The 23,310-nt window shown below is 48.7% G+C and overlaps 1 protein-coding gene across 7 annotated transcripts in view; it reads left to right on the plus strand.

The window, feature by feature from the left end:
- Nucleotides 1-2,298: 2,298 nt before the first annotated feature.
- Nucleotides 2,299-23,310, plus strand: part of LOC120951795 (calcium-transporting ATPase sarcoplasmic/endoplasmic reticulum type) — a 33,080-nt gene continuing 12,068 nt past the window's right edge. For 5 of the 7 annotated variants that reach the window (XM_049606379.1, XM_049606380.1, XM_049606381.1 and 2 more), the window contains exons 1-4: nucleotides 2,299-2,420; nucleotides 11,062-11,210; nucleotides 19,187-19,204; nucleotides 22,205-22,287. In XM_049606379.1, the coding sequence (XP_049462336.1) occupies nucleotides 11,093-11,210; nucleotides 19,187-19,204; nucleotides 22,205-22,287 (219 nt within the window). In that variant the 5' untranslated portion in view covers nucleotides 2,299-2,420; nucleotides 11,062-11,092. Of the gene's footprint in view, nucleotides 2,421-7,392; nucleotides 7,587-9,055; nucleotides 9,187-11,061; nucleotides 11,211-19,186; nucleotides 19,205-22,204; nucleotides 22,288-23,310 lie in introns of those variants that run through there. The other 2 variants (XM_040370720.2, XM_040370721.2) reach the window with 2 other exon arrangements.

Below are 23,310 nucleotides of genomic sequence, written 5' to 3' on the forward strand. Positions count from 1 at the left end.
GCAAGCGAGCGACAGTGACTTTCCGTCCGCCCGACAACCGGAACGCAAACAATGATGCTTCCTCCCTGCTCGAAGAAGTAGAATGGCACGTGCATATGTGCGTGTTCGTGTATGTGTGTGTGTGTGCGTTGGAGTATGCATTAGTAGATCGGACAGTTTGCTTGCGTCGTTTTAAGGAAAGGGAGAACAGAAGGAAAAGTCCGTACGTTCTACCATCCGGGGTGAAAAGGAGAGTTCCTTAATGTGCGCACAGCTGTGTCGGATGATTTTGAAGCAGCTTGGAAATGGGCATGACATCTTGAAACGGAAGAATACCAGAGCGAGTCGATTGCGTTGTCGGAATGGGTTAACGTTTTCCTGCTCTTCGCTAGGAAAGACTGGGCGTCTCCATGCGTTGGAGAACACGTGGTGCAAATAAAATGCAACATTTGGGTAGAATGGACAATCAAATTCAGATTTTGATAATGGTGAATGAATAAAAACTGAGACAACGTTGTATAATATAGTAGTTGTCTAAAAACCCTTTATTTCGTTTATTATTAATTCCAATTCCTGTGACTTTAATACTCAATATTGTAAAGCTTTAAGAAATAGTGCTGTCTTTAACAGCATTAAATCACACGATAAGCGGATCACATGAAATAAATCATATTTGTGGAATTTTCAAGTATTTTAAAGATTTTATGATGTATTTTAGACTATTTTACGATAAATTCGTCAATTTATTAAACGATGTTTGAAATGTTTTAAATCGATCGATTCGAATCAATTCAAGAATATTTGACAATATAAATTTAAGTCTCCTGGGAAAGTTTGAAGATCCTTTGAAAATCTTACTTAAACTCATTTTTCAAAAACCAGCTGTCAATGCACACAATAAATCACAAAATTACGATCACAGCAACGATTGAATTGAGTTCTTGTTGTGACTAACGAATGCAAGTGATTCATTTGCTATTCTCCTGCACTCCTGATCAATCGATCATTAAACCCGCCGCAAGACAAAACACAATTGCAACCCATTCCGGGCGGACCGAACTGACCAAACACCGATATCAACTGTCTGCGGCTGGGCCGGGTTTGCTCGCCGTTAACGCCGTCACAGAATGCAACAACAATCCGTGCGAGACTGCTACAACACCTTCTCCACCGAAATCGCGCTTCCCGTTTGGCACTCTCACACACAGCCTCATCATCATCGCAACTGCAATTATGACACCGAACGTTCGGTGTCCGAAATGGGAAACACATTTTTCACGCCCCGTTTTGTCACCACGGTTACTTCATCCGCATTCGACCGAAAATAAACTGCAACCAGTCCGGCAAACAGACGGAGAACAAAACGAAGGAAACACAATCCTGCCCATTAGCAAGACCCATTCCATCTGCCCCTCGCTACTAAAACGGCCGTTTTGCCCGACAATATTGGCTGCTGGTGCTGGAATGGATTGGCGCAAAAACCCAACCGATTTCGCTACAAATGGAACGTTTTGTCGTTAACTTTATTGCTGCTTGCTGCTGCTCTTGTTGCTGTTGTGGTTGGAAGGGGTTGAACCCGAACGGACCTAACCTTAGCCGACCGGCACACCACAACAACAGCAACAGCAAGCTGGTTCCCTTCCACCGGGAAGGTTTGCGCCTGTCTGCTGTGCTGCTGTGTGCCCTGTTGGATTGGCGCCAAAACGCGAGTGTGTGGAAAATGAGTGCCCGCCCGAGCGATGATGTGCTTCACGCGTACCACCAACAAAGAGGCAGCGATAGGCAAGGAGAAAGAGACAGATAAGGGAGGGCTTACCGATCGCGATCGTGGCCCGGTGTACTAACTGCGTATGTGGTGGTGGTGGTGCTGCTGTGTGGGTAAAGCCATTCGCAATCGTAGGAAAGAAAATGAAAAAGAGTTAATGATCCCTTTTCTATGATGCACAGAAATGAAAAACGATTTTTAAATACTTTTAACGTAATTGCAATCGAACAACAACAACAAAAAACCCCGCTCCATCCACCGATTGAGATGTCAGCTGGGTCTTTACATGCGGCGGGGCTTCGCTCAACCGAAGATCCTGCACCGAGCGAAAACCGCCATCGCCCCTCATACCGGGCGAGCGAGTATGACAGCGATCATGCACCTGTTGTGCTCGCAGCGAATATTTCCATACAACCCCGTGAGCGTGCGCGCGTATGTGTGTAGCAGCGCACACACCACACCACACCAACAAAAAAAAAAAAAAAAACCGGGCGTCCCCATGTCTGCGTTTGTCTGTGTTGGTGGCAACTCGTTCGCGCCGGAGCAGTACGCGCCCCCGGGAGCCCCGGCGCTGGCGGCTTAGCAGGCCCGTTCGCAAACGGGCCGGGTCCGGGAATTTATAAAAGGACTCGCACGGCGGCGATCCGTTGCCGATTGTCTCGACCTTTCGAAACAGGTCAGTCGCATAGCTGGGAGCGCTCTACGGTAGTGCTCGCACGCAGTGGTTTTTCGCCTTTCTTCGCAAAACTTAGCGATCGATCCGATCGTCGCAGTGTTAGGTTCGCAGGTGGTTTTAGCTTTGCTGTTAAGTTTTGGTTTTTGGTGGACTTGGAAGAAGTGGTGGAGGAGTTTTTCCCATCCCATCGTCGTCCAAAGGTGACACAGCGTGTGATGTTGGTGTTTGGAGTTGCATTGGATTTGGATACGGAGTTCAATCTGTGACCGAGTGCATCAGGACAAAGTGGAACTGTGACCCACGTGAGCGCTTGGGAGTGTGAGAAACTGTGACAAAAGCTGAAAAGCAAGCGTGAAAAAAGACCCCCCTACTCTCAAGAACACGAAGGACATCGAGCGTGACAAGTGACACCGCGAACAGGGATATTTCCCCCATTTAGATAAAGAATTGCATTGGAGTTCCAAAAATGAAGCCTAAAACAAACTCCAAACTCTTACACTAAAAAACTGGTGAAATGGTGAAGCACGAAGATACAACGCAAAAACGTTACGGGAGGACCAAGGGGGAGGAAAAAAAAGGGTCGCCAAAGTGACATTCCCGGACCCGGTCCCCATCCATGGCTCCGCTCGCTCGTGATGAGTGATGATATTTTTAAAGTTCTTTGCCTTGCCCGAGCAAAAATGGATAGTGAACAGGTGCTTTCTATACCTCCGGCCTGCTCCGGCCGGAGGATGTGTCTGTGCGGGACGCAAGCAACGGGACGAGCCGTCCCTGGGGAGAACACTCTTCAACACCTTCCGCTCCTTGCACGTTGGACCAGCGCCGCAGCGGTGAACCGAGCACGCACGGACGGCGTGACAGCTCTGTGAAGTCGATGATCGTACCTCGCTTTGAAGAGCACATCAAACGGACGATCGTTATGCAACACCGATCGTTTCTATTTTTCGGGAGGGGGGGGGGGGGTTTGCGGTGTGATGGAGCTGTCGTCTCTCCCAGGGAGCACATCTAAGGCATCCCAATCAGCATTGTACTTGAGCTACAGTACTTAAGTTTTAATATCTAAAAGCTCACTAACAAAAACTCCCAAAGCAACCAGCTCAACCGGACCGGACACCGGGGAGTTAGTGAGTGAGTGTGGTGTGTGTGTGTGTATGTTGCGCTTAAGGTCCGGGTGACCAGCCAAGAGGCCTGGCGAGGTGGTTGGAATATTTTTGCGACCTCTTGTGCGCCTATTTTTAGCCCGGCCAGGTCCTTTTGTCAACGGGCCGAAGACGACGACGAAGACGATCTTCCGTTTGACTTTGCGCGTTTGACCACGGCACGGCACACAACACCGTGTACCTAACCCTAGGCCCAGGGTGTCATTAATATACCGCGCTGAGGTGTCCATGTGTATGTGTGTGTGTGTGTGTTTGCACACACCGTGGGAGGGGAGGGGGGAGGTTCTATTTTTAGTTCATTTATTCACGCCGCAATTTATTGCGCAACAGAGAGCGCTTTTCCGCGTGTCTGTGGCGGCGGCGGCGGCGGCGTGTGGTGGAAAATATTCTCTTGTTTTTGTTTCATCGTGCAGGGAAAATTATTTCTTCTGCTCACTCGCGTCCAATGTGTCTAGCGGTTGGTGCGGTAACAGTTTCGTTTGCCATTTTGCCATCCCTGCCTGTACCTCGTGCTTCTTGCCAATAAAGCTGCTGCTGCTGCAGCAGAATTGTTCGCATGAGAGTGGACTTGACAAGTGTTGAGTCTTCCAACACTTTACCTTCCCCAGTTTTTGCCCACCCAATCGGGGCCCGATGGTAATGCACACACTCACACACACGTGAAGCCATTTTTGATCGACGCGGTACAAGATTCCATCCTGCTTAGATCAAATATTGGCTGACATTAGGGCCAGGGTGTTAGGCCTCGGTAGCTGAACCGTTGCCAAGAAAGCTACACATCATGCAGCGCAACTAACTTGAAACAAGGAGTGAGAGAGATACACTGTGGTTGGCGCACAATCTTAAGCCGCGCGGAGCGACCAAAGCGACCAAAGCGACGAACGGGGAAAAACAGGCAAAGGGCGCGCGCGAGCGCGCGCGTGTGTAGGGAAAATTTCTATTTCGGTACTGATTGATGAAACGTAAATTCCTGCCCATCCACATTGAGGGGGGGGCACAGCGTTTTGCACACACGAACAAGAAGAAGAAGATGATGAAGACGCACAGTTACGAGTTTTTTTTTCTTCTACGGACAGGATTCGGTTCACCTGTTGTTGTGGCCAACAAGTACTAACCGCCCGAACAGGAGATCTGCCCAGAGTGCATCCATCATACGGCGGGGATATGAAGCAGCTTAAATAGACATGCCAAGCGATGGAATGATGTCAGCTGCCAAGGGCCCTTGGTGGTCGTGTGCGCATTTTTGTATTTGTTTTTCTTCTCAAAGCGATGGAAGAATGACTTAGTATTCGCCTTATCATAATTAAATTGTAATAGCATTAATTAGCACGCTCAGTAACGCTTCCGAGTTCACCCACTCGCTCCGCCAGTTTGTTTGTTTTATCAAGCGAAAAACTAACTGCACCTTCCAAAACAAAAGCATTGGAAATCGAATACTCCACAACAGGAGCGCAGGGGATTTATGTAGTGCCCCAACACCCGGTTCGAACAACGGGTCGAAGTGTAAACAAAGATATCATTCGCACAAAACAACTGATCCCCAACGGGCAGTGGTAAATATGGTTGGATATTATTATATTACCGATCACTGGGCGGGAGAGGAGGCGTTTGGAAGGAGTTTGCTGAAAGAGTTTGCTGAAAGCTGATACGCTTGTGCTGTGCTGTAGGTTCCGATTGTTTGTCGAAATACAATGCCCGTACAACATGGCAACACGCTCCGGCGCGCATTACGGTTTTGGAATGTTTGTTTTGCATTATTCATCTTTTTTGTGTGTATGTGCTCTTTCTACTGGAGAAAAATAGTTCGGATGGAGCAGAATTTATGAACACTCACCAGTTCCACTAGAGCAAAAAACGGGAAAAGCTGCACGTACACGTGCCTTGATCGTGGTGGCCTTGAGAGGTTTTTTTGCTTGCACCAAGACAACAACCACCACCCCGAAAATCCCCCAAAAACCGTTGCCTTTATGAGCAGAAAGACTGATGGCATCTTTACCGTGGCGCATCCTCAGTTCACGCGCGCGCGCGCTCGAGTTGAAGTACGCGCCTGCCCCGTACCGTCGCCCGCGCGATCGCAGTATATTTATTTATTTATTTATTTACTTTCAACATCAAAACTACGATCGTCTGCCCACCGGGAACCGTTTTGCAGCGACAAGGGAGGGCTTGGATCGGGGTGGCAAAGCTCAAGCCAACACCGAGTATAATTTCCCAATGGCATTGGAAATCATTTTATAATTGCACCGCAACCGTCTCTCAGCTCAGCGTGTGCGCTCGGGGGATAAGTTTTAAACTGCCAATTTTTACGACTTTTCCCCCCCCCGTCGGCCTGCTCGACAACTCTCGCCAACTCTCGGTCACTCTCGGCGAGCGAGAGAACGGGTGAGAAATAGTTCCAGCCGCTATGCCAGACGTCCCTCAGAAGAGGGCCACTCTGGTGCGGGAAGCTGTAAACTTGGGATGTGAGCGCTGAACCATGTTTAGGACGGGAAATTGCACTCACCAGCAATAGAACAAAGTCGAGTTTTGTTTTATGCACCCTAAAATGAGGCTTAATTTGCGGCCAATCAAATCGGCCACTTGCAGGATTGAAGTAACGCTGGCCTTCTACCTTTTTTTTTCTTTTCTTTTTTTGCGCAAATTCCATTTTCGCCCTCACCACGACCAACTCCAACTCGCCAAACCCGTACCGAGTGAGAGAGAAAGAGAGCGAGCGAGCGAGAGTGGGATTATTTTATTTTTAAAATAATTTATCTGCACCTTCTAATATTAACCCGCCCGACCCTGGGGATTGGGTAAAAATAATTGACCGATGGCTAGCTTGCTGGCTGGCGAGGGGGAGGCTGAGGTCCGAGTGGTGGTGCCGGTCCAAAACTTTCGATCGAAAAACCGCAAACGTTGCGAAATTGATCGTAAACCTGTTTGCAGCAGTCAGCGAAGGAGGGGGAGGGGAAACGGAGCGTATACCTGTGTGAGAGATTTCAAGTGGTTTCGCCGGGACGATTTTCGCCCCGCGTTGCTGGATTTGCAAAGTAGGAAAGTCGACTTCGATTGACTCATCGGACGCGATCGCGCGTGTTTGGTTGTTGTTTGATTTTTCTTCGCCGAATAAATTTATTGCCCGCGGCCACATGGCTTTTGAGGAGGTAGTATCCAGAAAGGCACCAGTTTCCGAGAGCGTCCATCATATTGGAGATCGCGACCTGGTGGTGGACGGCGAAACTAATGGAAGCAGGGAGGGGAAACTGGGACCTCGTCCACGCGGTAGTGCAACAACAAGCGGTCGAGCGTTCTAAAAGTGGTACCTCCGTATTTCCCGGGGACCTGCGATCGCTTGGGAAAGGCCATCTGGGGACCGCCAGACATGTAGAGGCGGCCGATTTTGGCACCACACGCCAGTTGCTGCGCATGTCCGTTCGAAGGGATCTGGCCGGTTCTCTCACGTCACGGCAGCGATGAACACGAGAGAAGGATTATTTTCTCTCTCTCTTTCTCTATTTTGCTCTTGATTGCGGATTGAGAAAGAGAGAGAGAGAGAGAGAAACAAGCATCCCATGGCGGGATCAATGTGTACCTGAATTCGATTGTTCGCACAGGTTGTGGTGAGATTTTTCCTCTCCCTCCTCCCCAGGTGGTGGAAAACGCTGTAACCAACCGTTGTGACGTTGGGATCAAAGGCAAACACACAATACCAACGAACAAAATACCAAAAAAAAAAAAGAAACATCTTCTCCCATTGACCAACCAAATCTCGGAGAAACCGTCTTTTACGTGGTCGTTGCGATCACGAGCAACGCGATCGGCAGGAAGCGAACCTCAGTTGTTCACGAACGTCTTGCTGGTGTGCACCGTCCTTTTGCGGTCCGTGTGCCCTGTTTGTGACCACTGCCCCGCTTGCCTCCGTCCTTTGCGTGTCGGTGAGCCCCAACGGCACCAACTGACCGCGACTGGTTGGCTGCTCGAAAAGTGCCCTCTGTTACATAACACGATCGCGCAGATACATTTGGTGAGTGTGTTTGTGTGGAAGTGTGTGTGTGTTGAGTTGAGTGGATCAACACAAAAGTTTGAAAGATAGTGTAGTTCTGTTAGTGAGTTTTGTTTTAAATGGTTTAGAACTTATTGCAATTTAAGTGACATTTAAGCAACATTATAAGCTGTGATGGAGCAAAAAGGTGCTTTAATCAGGACAGATAGCTAAACAGTTCGCCCCGTACCACGTGCCGTTTAACCATGAAAGCAATTTTGTTCGAGCGTGTGACACTAATTGCGTCGCCGAACTCAACTATCCTCTGGACGTCAACAACATTGCGCCGTCAAGGAAAACCTCAGCGACGGGGACTTTGCCGTTGTTGATCTCGCACACCACCTGCCCGCCCTCTGATCATGCTGCTCTGATCAAACGGCCCCGATATTCGGTCAATGGCAGTTTCACGCTGCATGCGAAGCCGTTCTTTACCCTATCTTACGGTTTGGGTTTTTGGCGTGTCAGACGGAGGTTCCCAAAAATAGCTTTAGCCCTTTGAACGGTGGAGGTGTTTCTCTATTGACGAGCTAAATTGGTGCAGTTTGGCGTTGTTGGGACGGCCACGCCGTACAGCCGCTACAGGGTAGAGGAGGAGGAACTAAGGGGCGTAATTTGTAGAGCAATGTTAAGCTGCTCTAAATTCTGCTAGTCCTCATTTTCCGGCCCGTTCGTGTGAGACAGTGAGCACGCTTTGCCTCGCCCATTAACGGCGCCCCCCATCAATCTGTTGACACAAGGTGAATTGGTTGCCTTGGGCTGAAACTGAAAAGATTCATAGTTTCGGTGTGATAGTACCCATCACATTACTTCATGCTTGTAAAAGTAGTAGAAGATGCTTAGTTTTTGAAAAATGTGTTTCAAAACCAGTTGCCGAATTGCACTATTATTAAGTATCAATGAAAAACGAAGGAAAATGTACAAAAAGAAACTCCAAAACATGCAATTTAAAAGTTCAAGAACCAAAAAGAACTCAATAAAACAGATAACGGCGAAACGACCGTTTAAAATCGAGCGAAACGGTCAGATTGACAGTTCTCCATGCTGCACGTTGGCCCAAATGCTGCTTGGGAATTTCGCTGCGTTTACAACCGTCCGCTTGAGTGCTTGTAAATTTTTGCGAAAATAATCTCATTTTTAGCTTTGAAATTCAATTTTTTAGAGTTATTAGCACCCAAAAATATTGATTTATCATGCAATAGTACTTTTGTACAGTAAAATGCACGTAAAACAGTCGCATCCGCTTTTCGTACGCGACAAAAATGCCACCGCCTCATGACCGGCGCGGGCATCCCACTGTGCGCCATTTGGCAGCTGGTGGGCATTGAACAAAAAAAAGTAATCAAAGATCCGGTCCCGAGCGGGGAACAAAAAGAAGCTTAATTTGTCGTGTATTTCCTTGCCAAGCGAACGGGCGACACACATCACCGTGTCCTGTGTCCCGTGTCCGAGAGTGTGCGTGTGGTTGTGTGTGCTCGCGCTTGTCCGTGTTGTGTGTTCTCGCGGAGATCGTAGTTGCCGAGTTTTTTTTCCCCGCCGTGCGCTTCTCCTCGCCTGTGAGCGAGGGTGCGAAAGAAAAATCCTGGTTAGTAACGAAGAGCCGCCCGCCGCCGTACAAGCGGCCACCCAGCGGACCGTTATCTGTGGCTGGTGTCCGGCATTAGTTGGCAGTTTTCGGGCAGTTCCGTCCACGGTGAACCCTTTCCCCACTGGTGTGTGTTGTGGACGGTGGTCATTTACCTCTTTCTCTATCGCCTAAGCTAAAGAGCTGTGCGAAGAAGGGCTAGTTTTTCTTTACTTTTTGCGACACAGTTCCCCTCTTCCACTGGCTCCCGGGGGCAAATAACGCGAATCGTCATGCCTTTTTCCAGTTCAGCTGGCGTGTGTATGAATGTGCGTGTATGAGTGGATGTGTGTTAGAGAGAGACAGAGAGAGAGAGAGGGTGAGAAAGGTAGAGCGACATGAGGAGGAGGAAGTGTGATGTGGAAGCATTGCAGAAAGGACGTTTTCGCTGATAGTAAATGCCCATACACACACGTAAACATTGCTCCATACACTTCCCTCTTGAAAGGTGTTTTTTTGGTGATAGTTGTGTGTGCATTTTTACAAGAAACAAGAACAAGAAAAGAGTAAGATGAGTGCATTAGTGTGTGCCACCTTTTAAGCAAATAATTGCCAACTTTCCTCTGTAGGGCCAGCTCACCGTTACCGTTAGAAACAGAGCGAGCGAAAAAAAAACCCATTCCGCACGCTGCGCGCGTGGCACTGTGTGAGTGCAATACACAGCGTGTACACACGCACACACCGCACCGCCACGGCGTGCTTCGGTGTGTGAGTGTGCGTGCGTGCGGTTTTTTTTGTTCATTTCATTCCGTTCACTCGCCACGGTTGGCGAATGCGTGCTTCCTTTTCCGACCGGATCCCCCGTCTCGCTCTTGTGAACCCCCCCCCCCCCCCTTTGGCCCGTAGTTCGTTTCTTCTTCTTTTTTACAAACCGTGGCGCAATACACAAATCACCACGTAAGTGTTTATCGAAAACGGGGCAGAACGCGCCGCTTTTGTACTTTTCTTCTGAGGGGCGGGGGAGCTCCAAGGAATGTTTCGCGAGATTATTTCCCCCCTCTCCACTCGTCCTCTCTTGGATTGGATGAACTTCATCTTCGGCTGGAAGCGGATCCGTAGCCGAAGTAGGCATTGGTGGGTCCGCTGAGCTGTGACATCCTTTACACGCAAGTTACACAGTCACCGCAGAAGTGTTGTTCCGCGACCGGGCAGGTTGTGGCAGGTTTTGTAGGTTATGTCGGTTTGAACCTTTTGTGTGTGTGTCATCGCTACTTTCTTCCGCCTTTTGGGCTCTCGATCCCCCGGGTACGTGTGTGTGTGTTTGTGTGTGTACTGCGGTGGAGAGCTTTCTAGAAGCCTCCCCTAAGATGACTTCTTTTGAAACGTCTTTCCCCTCCCGCACCAAAAACAGTGTGTGGTGTGTGCCACATAGTGCGGAAAAACAAAGGGTTGTTGAACCTTTGCTGAAAATGGTGCTCCTTCACCGGGAGAGAGGGTTCGCGTTCTGTTTCCTTTCCATTCCGCATACGACGACGACGACGACGTGCGTGTGTGTGCGCTTACTCGGCATTTCACCACCGTCGTTTGCTCCCTTCAGTGGCGTCTTACAACGTGTAAAACGACACGTGCGTGTGTATGTGTGTGTGTGAGTCACAATCCAGCCAAGTGATCGCTGCGAATCCGCGCTATCAGCTGTGTCTTCCCACCGCCAACTCTGTTCACCACAAAACCAAAACTGCAAACAAAAGAAAAACCACCCAACGTGAAAGACAACAAGCGAGATCGTCGGATTGATCGGAAGAAGGCTGAACTTACTTAAAGCAGCAATTTTATTTTACTATTTTCTAACTTTATTTCTTCTACTTTCTCTCTCTCTCCCCTTACAAACAAACACAGAACTGCCGGTAACACAAAATAATCACCCACCATGGAGGACGGCCATAGCAAGACCGTCGATGAAGTCCTTAGCCACTTCCGCGTCGATCCGGAGAGGGGTCTCTCGCTCGACCAGGTGAAGGAATACCAGAAGAAGTATGGACCCAATGGTAAGTGTCTGCTGGCTCCCGACTTTCGGAAATCCTTACCGAAAGGTTCGCCCAGAAGTCCCAGAAGTGGAAAAAACAGATTGAGGGCGACGCGCGTTTAGCTTGTCAGTTTGCGGTTTTCCGTGCATATGCAGGATGATGCAAGGTTTGTTGCGACACAATTGTAGTACAGCATATGCGGGCTTGTCGCTAATGGCTGTGACGAACCAAGCGGCAACAGCATCATCACGACGACTGTGTCATTTTGTTGCTGCTGTTGCTGTTGCTCCGCTAGCCCTGTGCGGTGCGGTTACTGGAGCCGGCCGCTGGTACATCGCGACCACTCGTTCGCTGGAAATCGAACACGTGTACCGGTTGTGGCGAGTTTTGGGGGTAAAACGAAAAGATAACTATGTCCCCCGTCCCGAGCGCGTGTGATGGTGTATCTCCGGCAATGGCGAAGATAAGACGGAGTGCTAGGAAGAGAGAAGGTTATTAGACACTGTAGAGCGATGGGGTAGTTATTAGCTCTTAACGACAGCGTTTTTTTTCTTCTTCTTCTAATACTTGCGATGCAAATGAGATAGCTTCGGAGCTTCTTATAAGTAGATGGCACGACTTATTTTCCACCAGATAAGGGAGAATAAGTTCTGTGCATGTCAGGGAACAATTTGGTATGCTTAAATGGGAAAGATAATTTATGTAAGTCGAAGGTTTTACGCTAAAGCTACTGAAAATGGTCACGATTTTGGGGGCAAAGTCGAATCCCGTGTGACACCAAAATGATTCACAATTAAGCTTTTAAAACAGTTCGAATCTTTTACGTTTATTTTCCTCCTTAAGTAAGGGAGACCTTGAAATCGGTCCGAACTGAACTTTGCTCCCCGACGACGGCCCCTTTTGACCCTTACCCTTGGGGAGGGTGAAATTTTTAATTTATAGCTACACCCCCCCAGTCCGGCTCCCGTTTTTCCCTTCTCTTGGCGAAGCGGTAAACATTAATTCGGAACATTTTCGGAACCGAATCAAAACTGCGCTAATTTGTTAGATTTTCCCACATGTTTACTTGTTCTTGCCCATGGCTGCAAATGGCCCCTCCTTTTTTCCCCCTTTTAGGACTCCCCCCCTCCCCTCCCCCCGCAAGAAAAGGAAGGTTTGAAAGGGCCCATTTATTACAATACATCACGAAAAATCAATTAACCGCGGCACGATTTAAGACGCGGCTGTGTGTTTGTATGTGAAAGTGCGCTAAATATAGCCCCCGGGTTTTTGTGTGGCGTGGCGCATTCTCACTGACCAGCAGCACCATTGGATTCGCAACAACTCTCCAGTAACTGAAGAAACGCTATTCTATTTCGCTGGAAATTGAGAAACATCTTTCACCTCTTGTTCACTGTTCGTCCTTTCCACACTGTCTCTGTCTCTCTCCTCTTAATGAAGATTGAGAACTGATCCGAGTGATTTCTAAGGCCAGAAAGGGCGGCCCCGTATCGTTTAAACGATCAATATAATTAAGTTATTCGAGTGAGTCAAGCATAATCGGTTGGGGGGGCCGCCCGAAAGGTTGTTTTTATTGGTCGAATTGGGTTGGCGAAACAATTTATTAATGCTCCCGCCGATAGCGACCGACTCGGAAGCCGATACGGGGGTCCTCTAATGGTGTACAAGATTAGGTTATCAGTAGCAGGCCCGCGGAGTAGCGCCCGTTTCTCCAACCACCTGTTTGTCCAAGTGTGGCGACCGCGAACGATGCACACACAGCAGCGACCTTAAAGTCTATCGTATTTTCCTCCCTTTTCCCCGTTTCCTCGGTTCGCTTGCTTGTCCCTTGGAATGGCGCACGTTGTTGTTTTTTCCCCTGTGATAATTCAATTAGAACTGGCCTCTCCTTCCTGGGTTGCCCGTTGTTGTGGTTTGTTGGACTTTCCATCATTAATCAATCGGCTCGTTAATTAGAACGGCAGACGTGTGCAAATTTAGCGAATAGGTCATCACTTACCCTTGCGCACACACGGTCTCCTCAAAAACAGCGTTTGGCCGTTTTTTTAAGTTCCTAGAACCGTGAATGTTCCAAAACAATTGTCAATGTTTGCCTTGGGTCAACAGTTTTAACCGGTGGTGTGGTGTGTACGTGCTGCTACAACGATATGCAAACATCCGTCTTGCCGGTGCCGGTCTCCGGTGCTCCAGTTGTAACCCAACAAAGGCCCTAACCTACACCCGCACACACACGACGCTGTATGGCACATAATGTAATGAAGAGAGTGGTGTAATAAAATGAGTAATCTTATTACTACGAAATACACCCATATCATCCCAGTGCCGTCCCGAGTACTGAGACTCCCCGGGACGGCTTCGGTGCATCTATAAAATGTGGTTTAAATTGCTTTTGGCAGGAGCAAAATTAAATCCTTCATTTTTTCTTCTTCTTCTTCACATCAGACAGCGAACGCGGCCAAACGTGTGTGTGTGTATCGTCATAACCCTTTCTGGAGAGCGCACACAAGTGTGTTCTTGTTCGAAAGCGGTAGCCACTTCTTGATGTGTTCGGCCCTACGGACGGCACAAAGTGTCATCCGTGCCCCAGGTTGTGCAGGAGAGAGCCCACAGCCCACTTGAAAGTTTTCGCCCTTTTGTGAGCGAGCGAAGGACAATGTCAGGCGGCTCCGGAGCACAAAACAGTGGCCACGTCTATGAGCCCTTTAAACGAGTCATAGCACGTTTTTCCACCGCGGCCGCTGGACCGTGATTCAATAGGTGGTGGTGGTGGGTGGTAGGCCAAGCAAAAGGAAAGTTTTTTCCCCCTTTTCACTTTTGTGCTCGTCTGGCCATTGTTATTGAAGGTAGAAAATAGTGCCTTATTGTTCACATGTTCTCACGGGTCATCGATTTTAATTTAAGTTCAAATAGGATTTTTTGGTAGCTTAGTAGAGGTAATGCAAATTAGAATTAGATAAGAATTGAGCTCTTCTCAGGCCGCTCTCTCAGGCTCTAAATTGTACCTAAACACGAACAGGTGGACGTTGTAACCGATGTGTCGGAAAAGCTGAAGGTCTCCTCACACACACACACACAAACACAAACACACAGCCGTGAACAAAAGAACTGGAGCGTGCTCTTCCTCCTTCGGGGTGTGATCTATTTTCGAGATCTTTACCAGTCGCCTTGACGCGGTTATGCTTGCGCTTGCGTTGCGTCGTGGCCAGCCAGGGGCCCAGTAACACACACCCAGCGAGGGAAGGGAGTAGCACCCAGAAAGGTGCTAATCGATCGTGTATATCCACACCTATTGCTTTGGCCAGTTCTTGTTGTTGTTTTGCATTGCCGCCAAGGGCGAGATTCGCGTTCGATATCACGAGATGCGAGCGGAAGACGACCCCACGACGACGACGACGACGACTGGTGGCCACGAAGTTGTATAAACATCGCGCCCGTTCTCCTCCCTCTCTGTCCGTGGTGAAATAACCACCATTGCTTCTGCTGCTGCTGCTGGAGAAAGAAGGGAGTTAAATCCTGGAGGGTGATGGGAGGTAGCGCTAAGCAGTGTGCCCTCTCGCGCGATGAGCTCTGGATATAGCACACGGAGGGAGAGCGCCACGTGCGTAAGCATTACACCACGCCACACTGTGCTGTTGCTCCTCACGATCGCCGCTGTTGCGCTTTGCCGTTTGACGTCTCGACGATCTCTTTCTCTCTCTCTCGTGCGGTCGTCGAGGCGCCGATTAGTGCAAAACCGCGATCGCACGGAGAATCGCGCCTTTGACGTCAACGCGGGAATGTGTTGCCGGTGATCGCACACACACCGAACAGCCGTTCGATACATGGGAGGATCGATTGCGTTTGGTGCTTGGTGGTGGTGTAAGGCGACAACCAGCGCCAGCCAGCCAGCCAGCGTCGTCATCGTTTCGTGTCGGTGGCTCACAGGCACACAAGGTGTTCCACTCGGTTGCTGCGGCTGCACTTGGGTGGGTGGCGCACTAGAACTAACCTGTAAATGTCATCAAGCAGCAAGGAGGGACACACGGTTTGTGTGTTTTTGTGTGTGCTCATTGTTATCTTAATCATTTTATGGCAAGAAACGGCATGCGAAACCGTCCTCCAGCGAGCCGTCAACGGATTCGCGTTCGATTAGAAAAAAACTACAACACTCTCCTGCTGGGAGGAGGGGGGGGGGGAGTATGTCGCCTGCCGATCGATCGATGGATGGGGAAGGTTGATGTTTTTTTTTTTTCACTGCTCTTCTCCGACCTGTAGTTGTTGCGGTTGTTTCATGCTCATTGCTAATCGCGTCAAATGTATACTGCATCGCCCTCGGCGCAACAACCTTCTCCAATCGGTGTGCGTGTGTCTGCCTTCGAATTGAGGTCGTACATGAGGGGAGTATTGCTGCCACTGCCGGTAGTAGCACGTTGCTACTTGCAGGGTTGTTCGGAAGTTAGGTTATGAATAATTCGACGTCCGCAACAACCGAAAGCAGACGATTTCTGTTAAGCGGTTAGAAGGCGAGTGGAGGAGCATTTAGTACGCACACCGCAGGGGGTGGTGGACAGGTTTTCCCCTGTCCTTCGCCCGCCCCGGTTCAAGGTTCGAACTCGTAATCGAAATAAATCATGGGAAAAAGGAGACACTCCTCACACACACTCTGCTCGCTCATTTAGCAACAGCAACCTGTTCTAAGTGCTGTGAGAACGCGTGCAGTACATGTGGTCATATATGGTAATATGGAACGGAACAACAACACCCCTTCGGGGCTTGGGTCTTTTGAGAGTAATTTACAGAAAACCCAACAATCAATGTTTTCCCTTTCGATCGTGCCGCGGGAATATCGTCCGGGGGGGGGGGGGGGGGGATTTGGAAATCTCTCACAAACCCCTGGTGCCATCGAAGCAAGAAGAAAAAACACACACACACACCTTGTGTGTGTTTGTGCAGATCGAAGAGGGAGGAAGATATAAAATTGAAGATCGATAGTAAAATCCAACTTCAAACGATTTGGTCGTCGTGTTTTTTCGGAGCAGAAGTGAACTCAAAATCCCTGGTGCAGCGTATCGGAATGGAAACTGTGCAGAGTGCAGGAGGGGAGAATACTAATGGATGTTTCCTGGAAATAAACCTCGATCACAAGGCTCAAGGGTTGATCGGGAACATCAAGTCTAAAATCCCAACTCCATTTACCACCAGATTCTGTGTTGTATTTTTAAAACCTAATCTTTTGCTCTCTTTTCCCGGAAAGAGCTGGTAGAACACGATTCAGTTTTGGAACAGCAATTCCTGGATGCTGTGGTGTTGTCTGGAATAAAATAAGTTTTGTTGATTTCCACTTGGAAAGATCGAGGAAAAGGTCGTTTTATAACTTATTTCACGTTAGCGATCTTACTTGATCGTTATATTTCAAACACAACCAAAAACGTCCAATGTATCCGTCTTGCTGACAGGGTTATGACGTCATTATGTTAAACTCCAACTCCCCCTAACCACACTTCTTCTCCTTCAAGAGTTGTTGGATGGAAAAGTGTGAAAATGTGGATGCCGTAGTGTACCTTCCTTCACTCTACTCCATGGCCTTGCAAATGAAGGAGCCGAAACCTTAACTCATCAATATATCGATCAGCAGCAGAAATGGGGATGGGGGGAAAGAAGAAGCCTGGCGGAAACTAGCTTCCTCATTCCGGGTGATTTGGATCAACGGTTTATCAGATCAGATTGCAAAGAACGAAACAGAGAGAGAGAGAGAGAGGCCTGATTTATACTGTTTGCTCACTAAACCCCTGCGAAATCAATGAACCAAAGAGGAGGGGGCTTTGATGATTCATCAATTTGCTACTGCTGGTCCCACCTCGGGGGGCTGAACGCACCTAATAATAATCTATTTAAAAAGAATCTGCTCCACCAGACGGCTCGGGTATAGCTCTCGGGTCGGGTGCCTTTTACGGTGCCGCCGGCGAGAAGAGTGCAAGTAGGGAAAGAAGATTCTCTGCCCAACAAGAAGAGCGCTGGTGGAGCAATTTGCTAAAGGGAAAAGAGACAAGCGCACCACAGAACGAAAGCCACAAGTGTATTAACAGATGTTCGATGTTTTTGAAACAAAATCACTTGACACGTGTTTTTTTTCTTCACTTCCATTTCCCTGCTTGTGTTCATGGGAGTTGGAAGGAAGGAACGTGTTGTGTGGGAATGCTCTCTGTGTATTGTTTTTTCTTGATTTGAGTGCTGACTGAAATGCGGTCTGTTGGAGGTTTTACAGAGGACTTAACTGCTAATAATCTACACTCTCTGTCAATCGCAAGGACAATTCTCCGGTACGCGCGCCATGGACCTTGCAGGTCGGGTTCGCTTGCAGTCGAGAATATTAATTGATTGGCGTTTGGAAGTGTGCTTAAGGTCGCCAGACACACACACAGCAATGAGGACTTTCGGCTCAAGGTGAGGTCGTCGGGCACGTATGCGTTGCGCCGTTCTATCCGCGAGCCTGTACACTATTGATTTGCATATCGACGCGTTTCGATGCGTGTACATAACACACCGGCCAGATACTCTGGGTCTGGTAGGAATCCTCACGGTGTTTCACAATCCTGTTGGCTGCGTTTCTTATAGGAATACGGGCATTAAAGTGTAAGGCAACTGGCTTCTACACTCGACAGAGCACTTTGAGTTATTTCCAACACGTTAAGCCCGGGAGGGTTGTTCCGGTCTGGTGCTACCCTCTCTGCTTCTGCTCATGCCTCTATGATGGGCATGATGTGTTCTCGCGGCGGCACGATCATAAAGAAACAATAATTTAATATCCCCATATCATCGAGATATTGTGGTGTAAATGCGTGCTTATTTATAAATACGCAGGAGATTTGGGCCTCTCACAGTGGCCGGCGAAAAAAGACTTCCACTGTGTGTTGGGGGCATTTTTCACACCACCACTTTTCCGCTCACTTTTTCCCCGTGAACGTGAAACGACGCTGTGAGAGTGTGGACAGTGAAAGCAAGCAAAAACAGCAAACAGCATCGGTTTGTCTCTTTTTTTGGGGAGGAGGAAATTCGGAAAAACGATGAGAGGTGCTGAAAATGCGTAAAGAAAATCAACCTTTTTTTCTCACACACACTCTCTCTCTCTCGCTCTCGACTGACCAACCGGTAATTTTCGGACAACGAAGTTGCGAAGGAAGTTTGTTTGCTTGCTTGCTTTGGTTTCGTTTGGTGGTGGTGTACTGTCCGCTGGATTGTGTATTAAGCGGCGGGCGCCCACCTGATTGCGTCCTGCTGGTCTGCCGATTCACTCTACTCTTCCTCCAAGCTGGCGTTAGCTTCCCTAGTGGGGAGAAGCCGATGTGTCTATTTTTGGGGCCGAACTGGATGGGTGGTACTCGTAGCTCGATCCCTCTTCTCACCCAACAGAAGAATGGTGGTTGTTTCCTTTTTTCGATGGGGTTTGATTATTTTTCCTCCCGACATGAGGCCCATGGTGAAGCGATGCTGAAGCTGCGTGTGTGTGATAGTAGTAGCAGGAAGATGCTAGAACTCCCCGTCACTGACTCTCTTGCGTTGCGTACTTATGCGTGTAACGCACTCGGCCCGACTATTACGAGGCAAAAAAAACGCAATCTTCCCAACAAGCTGCTTTCTTTCTTTCTTTCTTTTTTCTCCGCTCGCTATTTTCCCGCTTTTCCACCGGTTTGGGGCAAGATTACGAGAATCATCGCACTGACGTCAAACTCTCGGCCAAGCGTCTCGGATGATCTCAAGTGGGAGAGCGCATGGATGATGATGATGATGGCATGGTTGGTCGATCGATGGTCCGGAATCTTGCCAATCTTTTGCTCCAATTAGCACGTGAACACGATCGCGATTGATCTTTTACGACGGATATCGGATGCATTTTTCCAACGTTCTTGGGACTCTCGCGGAGCGAACTGAATATTTCACTTCACATTCTACCTTAAAAAAAACTTTAAAATCAATATTCTAAAAATATTTTTCTTTTTTTTCTCTCTCTCTCTCCACAGAACTACCCGCTGAAGAAGGTACGTATCGTCCGGGCGGCTGAGTCTACGCGGAAGTGTAAGGGAGATGGGTCTTTCGTTCGCGTTACGATAGAGGAGAGGGTTGGGTCGGTCTGTTTCATCAGCTGTACATTCGTTCGAGTATCGCCAGACAGCGTTTTTTTTAAATGGACAAACGGCTATCGACAGCGCACAACCTGGAAACGACGACACTGGTTGGGTTGTGCAAGAGACTTGCATTGCAGCCGTGGCCCTGCTGTAAGCCGCAAAGAATAGCAGCAAAATATGGTGAAACGGAACGCCAACACACACCGCGCTCTGCCCTGTGTACATGTGGTGGGTGTACATGTGTGACGACCCGATAAAGGAGGCGAAGGCGGAGCGGGAAGAATAAATAAAATCGGCAACCCTTTTCTGGACCTGAAGACGTCATCACTTTGACGCGTTCTATCAAACTGGTTCCCGCTTCCCACCACAAAAAACACACACACGCCCGGGTTTGGGGGAAACATAAGCCGACGCTGCCGCCGCCGCCGCCCTTCCTGATAAACGAAACCACCGGGAGGCACTGAAGCGAGCGATCATCAAACAAAGGATTCCAGCAGCAGCAGTGGCCGCCACCTTTCGCGGTTAAGCTATCAACGAACGACCCGAAAACAGGCGCTCGCGACTTTGGTGGTTTGCAACGAGATGAAACGGTTTCTCGCTCTCTCTCTCTCTCTCCATAATTCTGAATTATTTGTACGTGTAAAAGTCAGCCGAACTGCTGGTCTATTTACATGCTCGCCGTTCGTCCCGTTCTCTGGGCAAATGTGTGTGTGTGTGTATGACCCATACAGCACAAACGAGCGCACTTGTTTGCGGCCAACAGCAGCAGCAGCAGCAGGAATCGAGCGAGCAGGTCTTTGTTTTGCACGTTGCTGCGACCCCACCGTATGGTCTAATGGCGCGCCATAAGATAAGAAACAGATGAAGCTGCTCCGTTCGGCCGTTCGCAGGTAATGCAGCAAAGCGTGGTTAGCGGTTGCAAACGGGGGAGCAGCACACGAATCACACCCGGCGTAAGCGGTAACCGCAGACTAATTCACATCGACGTGTGCTTGTTTGTGTGCCCGTGGTCGATGCACAGCGCCCTGCTCTCGTTAATGCTCGCAATGCAGTAGGGCCCGGTAGAGCGAGACAAAAACTAGGGCATGTAAATATATATGTGGCAGCTTGCTGCAGGCCGCTCGAGATAATACACGGCTCTCCCGGGCGCGTGTTACATCTTCATCAGCATCATCATGTCGCATGTCGATGGTGTGGAAGTGCCAAGGTTGATGGTGGTGTGTGCATTTGGTGAAGGATGAAAATATTTATTCGACCTACGACGACAGGATTTGCGCCACCCTACCAACCACCCGACCCTGATCTTCAATGACCTGCTGGCCGCTGGAGCTGCTCCACTCGCCCTGTCTCCGATATGAACGACAAAAAGCGCACGTGTGTGATGTGTGTGTGTGTGTTTTTGTACATTTGGCATCCTCTTTTGATTAAGAAATGAAAAAAAACAACGCTTCGGAAAAGGATATATGATGAAAGTGTGTACCGATCCTCTCCGGGCGTCGGGGGAATTGTGGTGGAGCATTATACAACCGGAGCACTGCACAAAATGGACACATTTTTCACTTCGTGATGTTTCTATTTATACCGCTGCTTGCTGCTGCGGGGTTGTTTATCCGGGCAGCGTGCGTGTGTCGGTGTGTTGTGGGGAGGGTTCATCGAATTCTTTGTACTCTCCCCGGTATCGGTATCTTTAGCGTGAAGGAAGCGTTCGATCCATTTGTTGAGCTCTGGCACTAGAAAATCAGTATATCAGGTGACAAATAGTAGCATTTGGTCCTAGATACAACCTGTTCCCCGGAGCTGCCCATGCCCCAGCCCGTGTTTGCTGATGAAAGCGCGTGAGAGGGCGTTGTTGATATAGAGGCGCTGCTGTGGACCCCCATAAAACAACACACACAGAGATTAACGGCTAAAACGACCAAATGTTTGCCCTGACTATGAGGTTGTAATCATGCGCCCGCCCGGTCAGTACCGGATTCATCATCATCAACGTAGCTGCGCGGGAGGGGGCAAGCAGAACACAGATATACAAAACGCCAACCTGCAAAATGCGCGCGCTCTCTCTCTCTCTCGCTCCCCCCGTAGTACGCTCGTGCGCCTGCACGCTATTTTTATGCGCCCCTGACAAAAATAAGTATTACGTGCTAAGTACGTACGTACGTGCGTACGTTCTTGGTGCGGTGGTTGCGTACCTACGCGGTTGGATCATCCGTGCCGGCAGACTCCTCATCCCTTCTCCCCGCCGGAAGCGTGTTGTGTCGCACGAGCTGAGCCAGGCGTTTGACCTGTCCTGTCTCAGCCGAGAGCAGCATTCCCGGCGGGTGTTTCGCCACGCATGTGAATTAAGCACCGAAGGACGCAAAATCTGCTGCTGCTGCTGTCTTTGATATTGGCATTAAGTTGTCGGCCCAGTCACATATGCACACACATACACAAATCCAGCGGTATTAATTTGAAACAAAAGCGCGCGTTAATCTCTTCGCGAGCAGAGGCAGTTCGCATTTTCCGGTACCATTATTGCCTGTTAGAATGGAATGGTGGTATTACTTTGAATGGAAACGAAAAAAGAGATAAAACAAAATGCCGGCGTTGCAACGGGAGGTGGTGGTACCGGAAGAGGAGACACGCAACACAACGTGAATGTTTCCTCCCTCTGGACCCCCCTCTGGACGAGCGAATTAATTGGATAGCGTAGAAAACAACGCAATTGCTGCATGCGCCGCACGGTTGATGGTGGTGGTGGTAATGGCCGCATGCTGATGAAGACACCCAACAAACAGACCCCCCGACCCGAGCAGCCGCTCTATCGTAACGCGCCGAGAGAGGAGTGGCAGGCGAACCACCGGAATAAACAATTGCAAAACATTAGCATCGCATCTAATCGGATAACTCTTCTCCTTCTCTCTCCCACAACAGGAAAGACACTCTGGCAATTAGTGCTTGAACAGTTCGATGATCTTCTCGTTAAGATTCTGCTGTTGGCCGCTATCATTTCTTTTGTAAGTATCATCATCACCAGTGGACGATGAAGGAAGGTTTTGCATCGTTCGTTCAACGGGAAAGCGCCGTCTTCTAAAAGTCAACGCTTGGCGAGATTTATATTCAATCAGTTACCGGGTTTACCAAAAAATAATTGAGATGGTTGTGATCCAGCGTGGCATTTGTGTCCCGTTACCCTGGCACTCATCTAATCTTATATGCATGAAGCGCTCATTCGCTCCTCCACCGTTGCTTTTCCGTGTTTGATATTCAGTCAGTGGACAGTTGGCCGCAAAGGTGCCAAAAATCTGTTTATGTCGTTTACTCCATTTAACGTAACCACCGCGCAGTCCCCCCCAGAGGTGTGTGTGGTTTGACAGTGGGATTTTTTTTTTTGGTTTGTGCCCACACGAATGTGACGCTATGTGATATTTGAAGGTGTCCGTTCGTTCTTTATGTTTTTTTATTTTTCCAATTCGTTGGACGTTTTAAAAATAACCACCCTTTTGGATGACTTTTACCGCCGGCGGAGCGTAAAATTTGTGGTAAAACTATGCGCGCAACACGGGCCCACGGGATGTTGTAAAACGCGCGACCGCGAAAGAGCATCCTTTTGCACGGTCCATGCACGTACAACAAATAACCTTCAGACACTTTTGCGTTGCGCTTTTTCCCCCCTGCTAACCTTTGAAGTGTTGCGAGGAAGGTAGACGGTAGAAAAGATAAGAAAAATTAGTCTAAAAATAATATTTGTCCAGCCTTCTGCTAATGTGTTTTCCATATAGAAATAGAATTTGGAATGTGTTTTAGATAAAATTGTTCACGTTGTGTTCAATTGTCGCGTAATATATGACACGTATTAATTGTGGAATACAGTGGAGCGCCGTTTATCCGGGTACCTTTTATCCGGCTTTCCGTTTATCCGTGCTGTTGAGAAATGACAGTTCAATACAAAAGTGACATTGCGTTATGAGGAGGATATTTGAAAAAGCGGTAAGAGCACATTGTCATTACAAAAACAATATAATGCATGGCAAATTTTA

Source organism: Anopheles coluzzii, chromosome 2, assembly GCF_943734685.1.
Source record: "Anopheles coluzzii chromosome 2, AcolN3, whole genome shotgun sequence".
Taxonomy (NCBI): Eukaryota; Metazoa; Arthropoda; class Insecta; order Diptera; family Culicidae; genus Anopheles; species Anopheles coluzzii.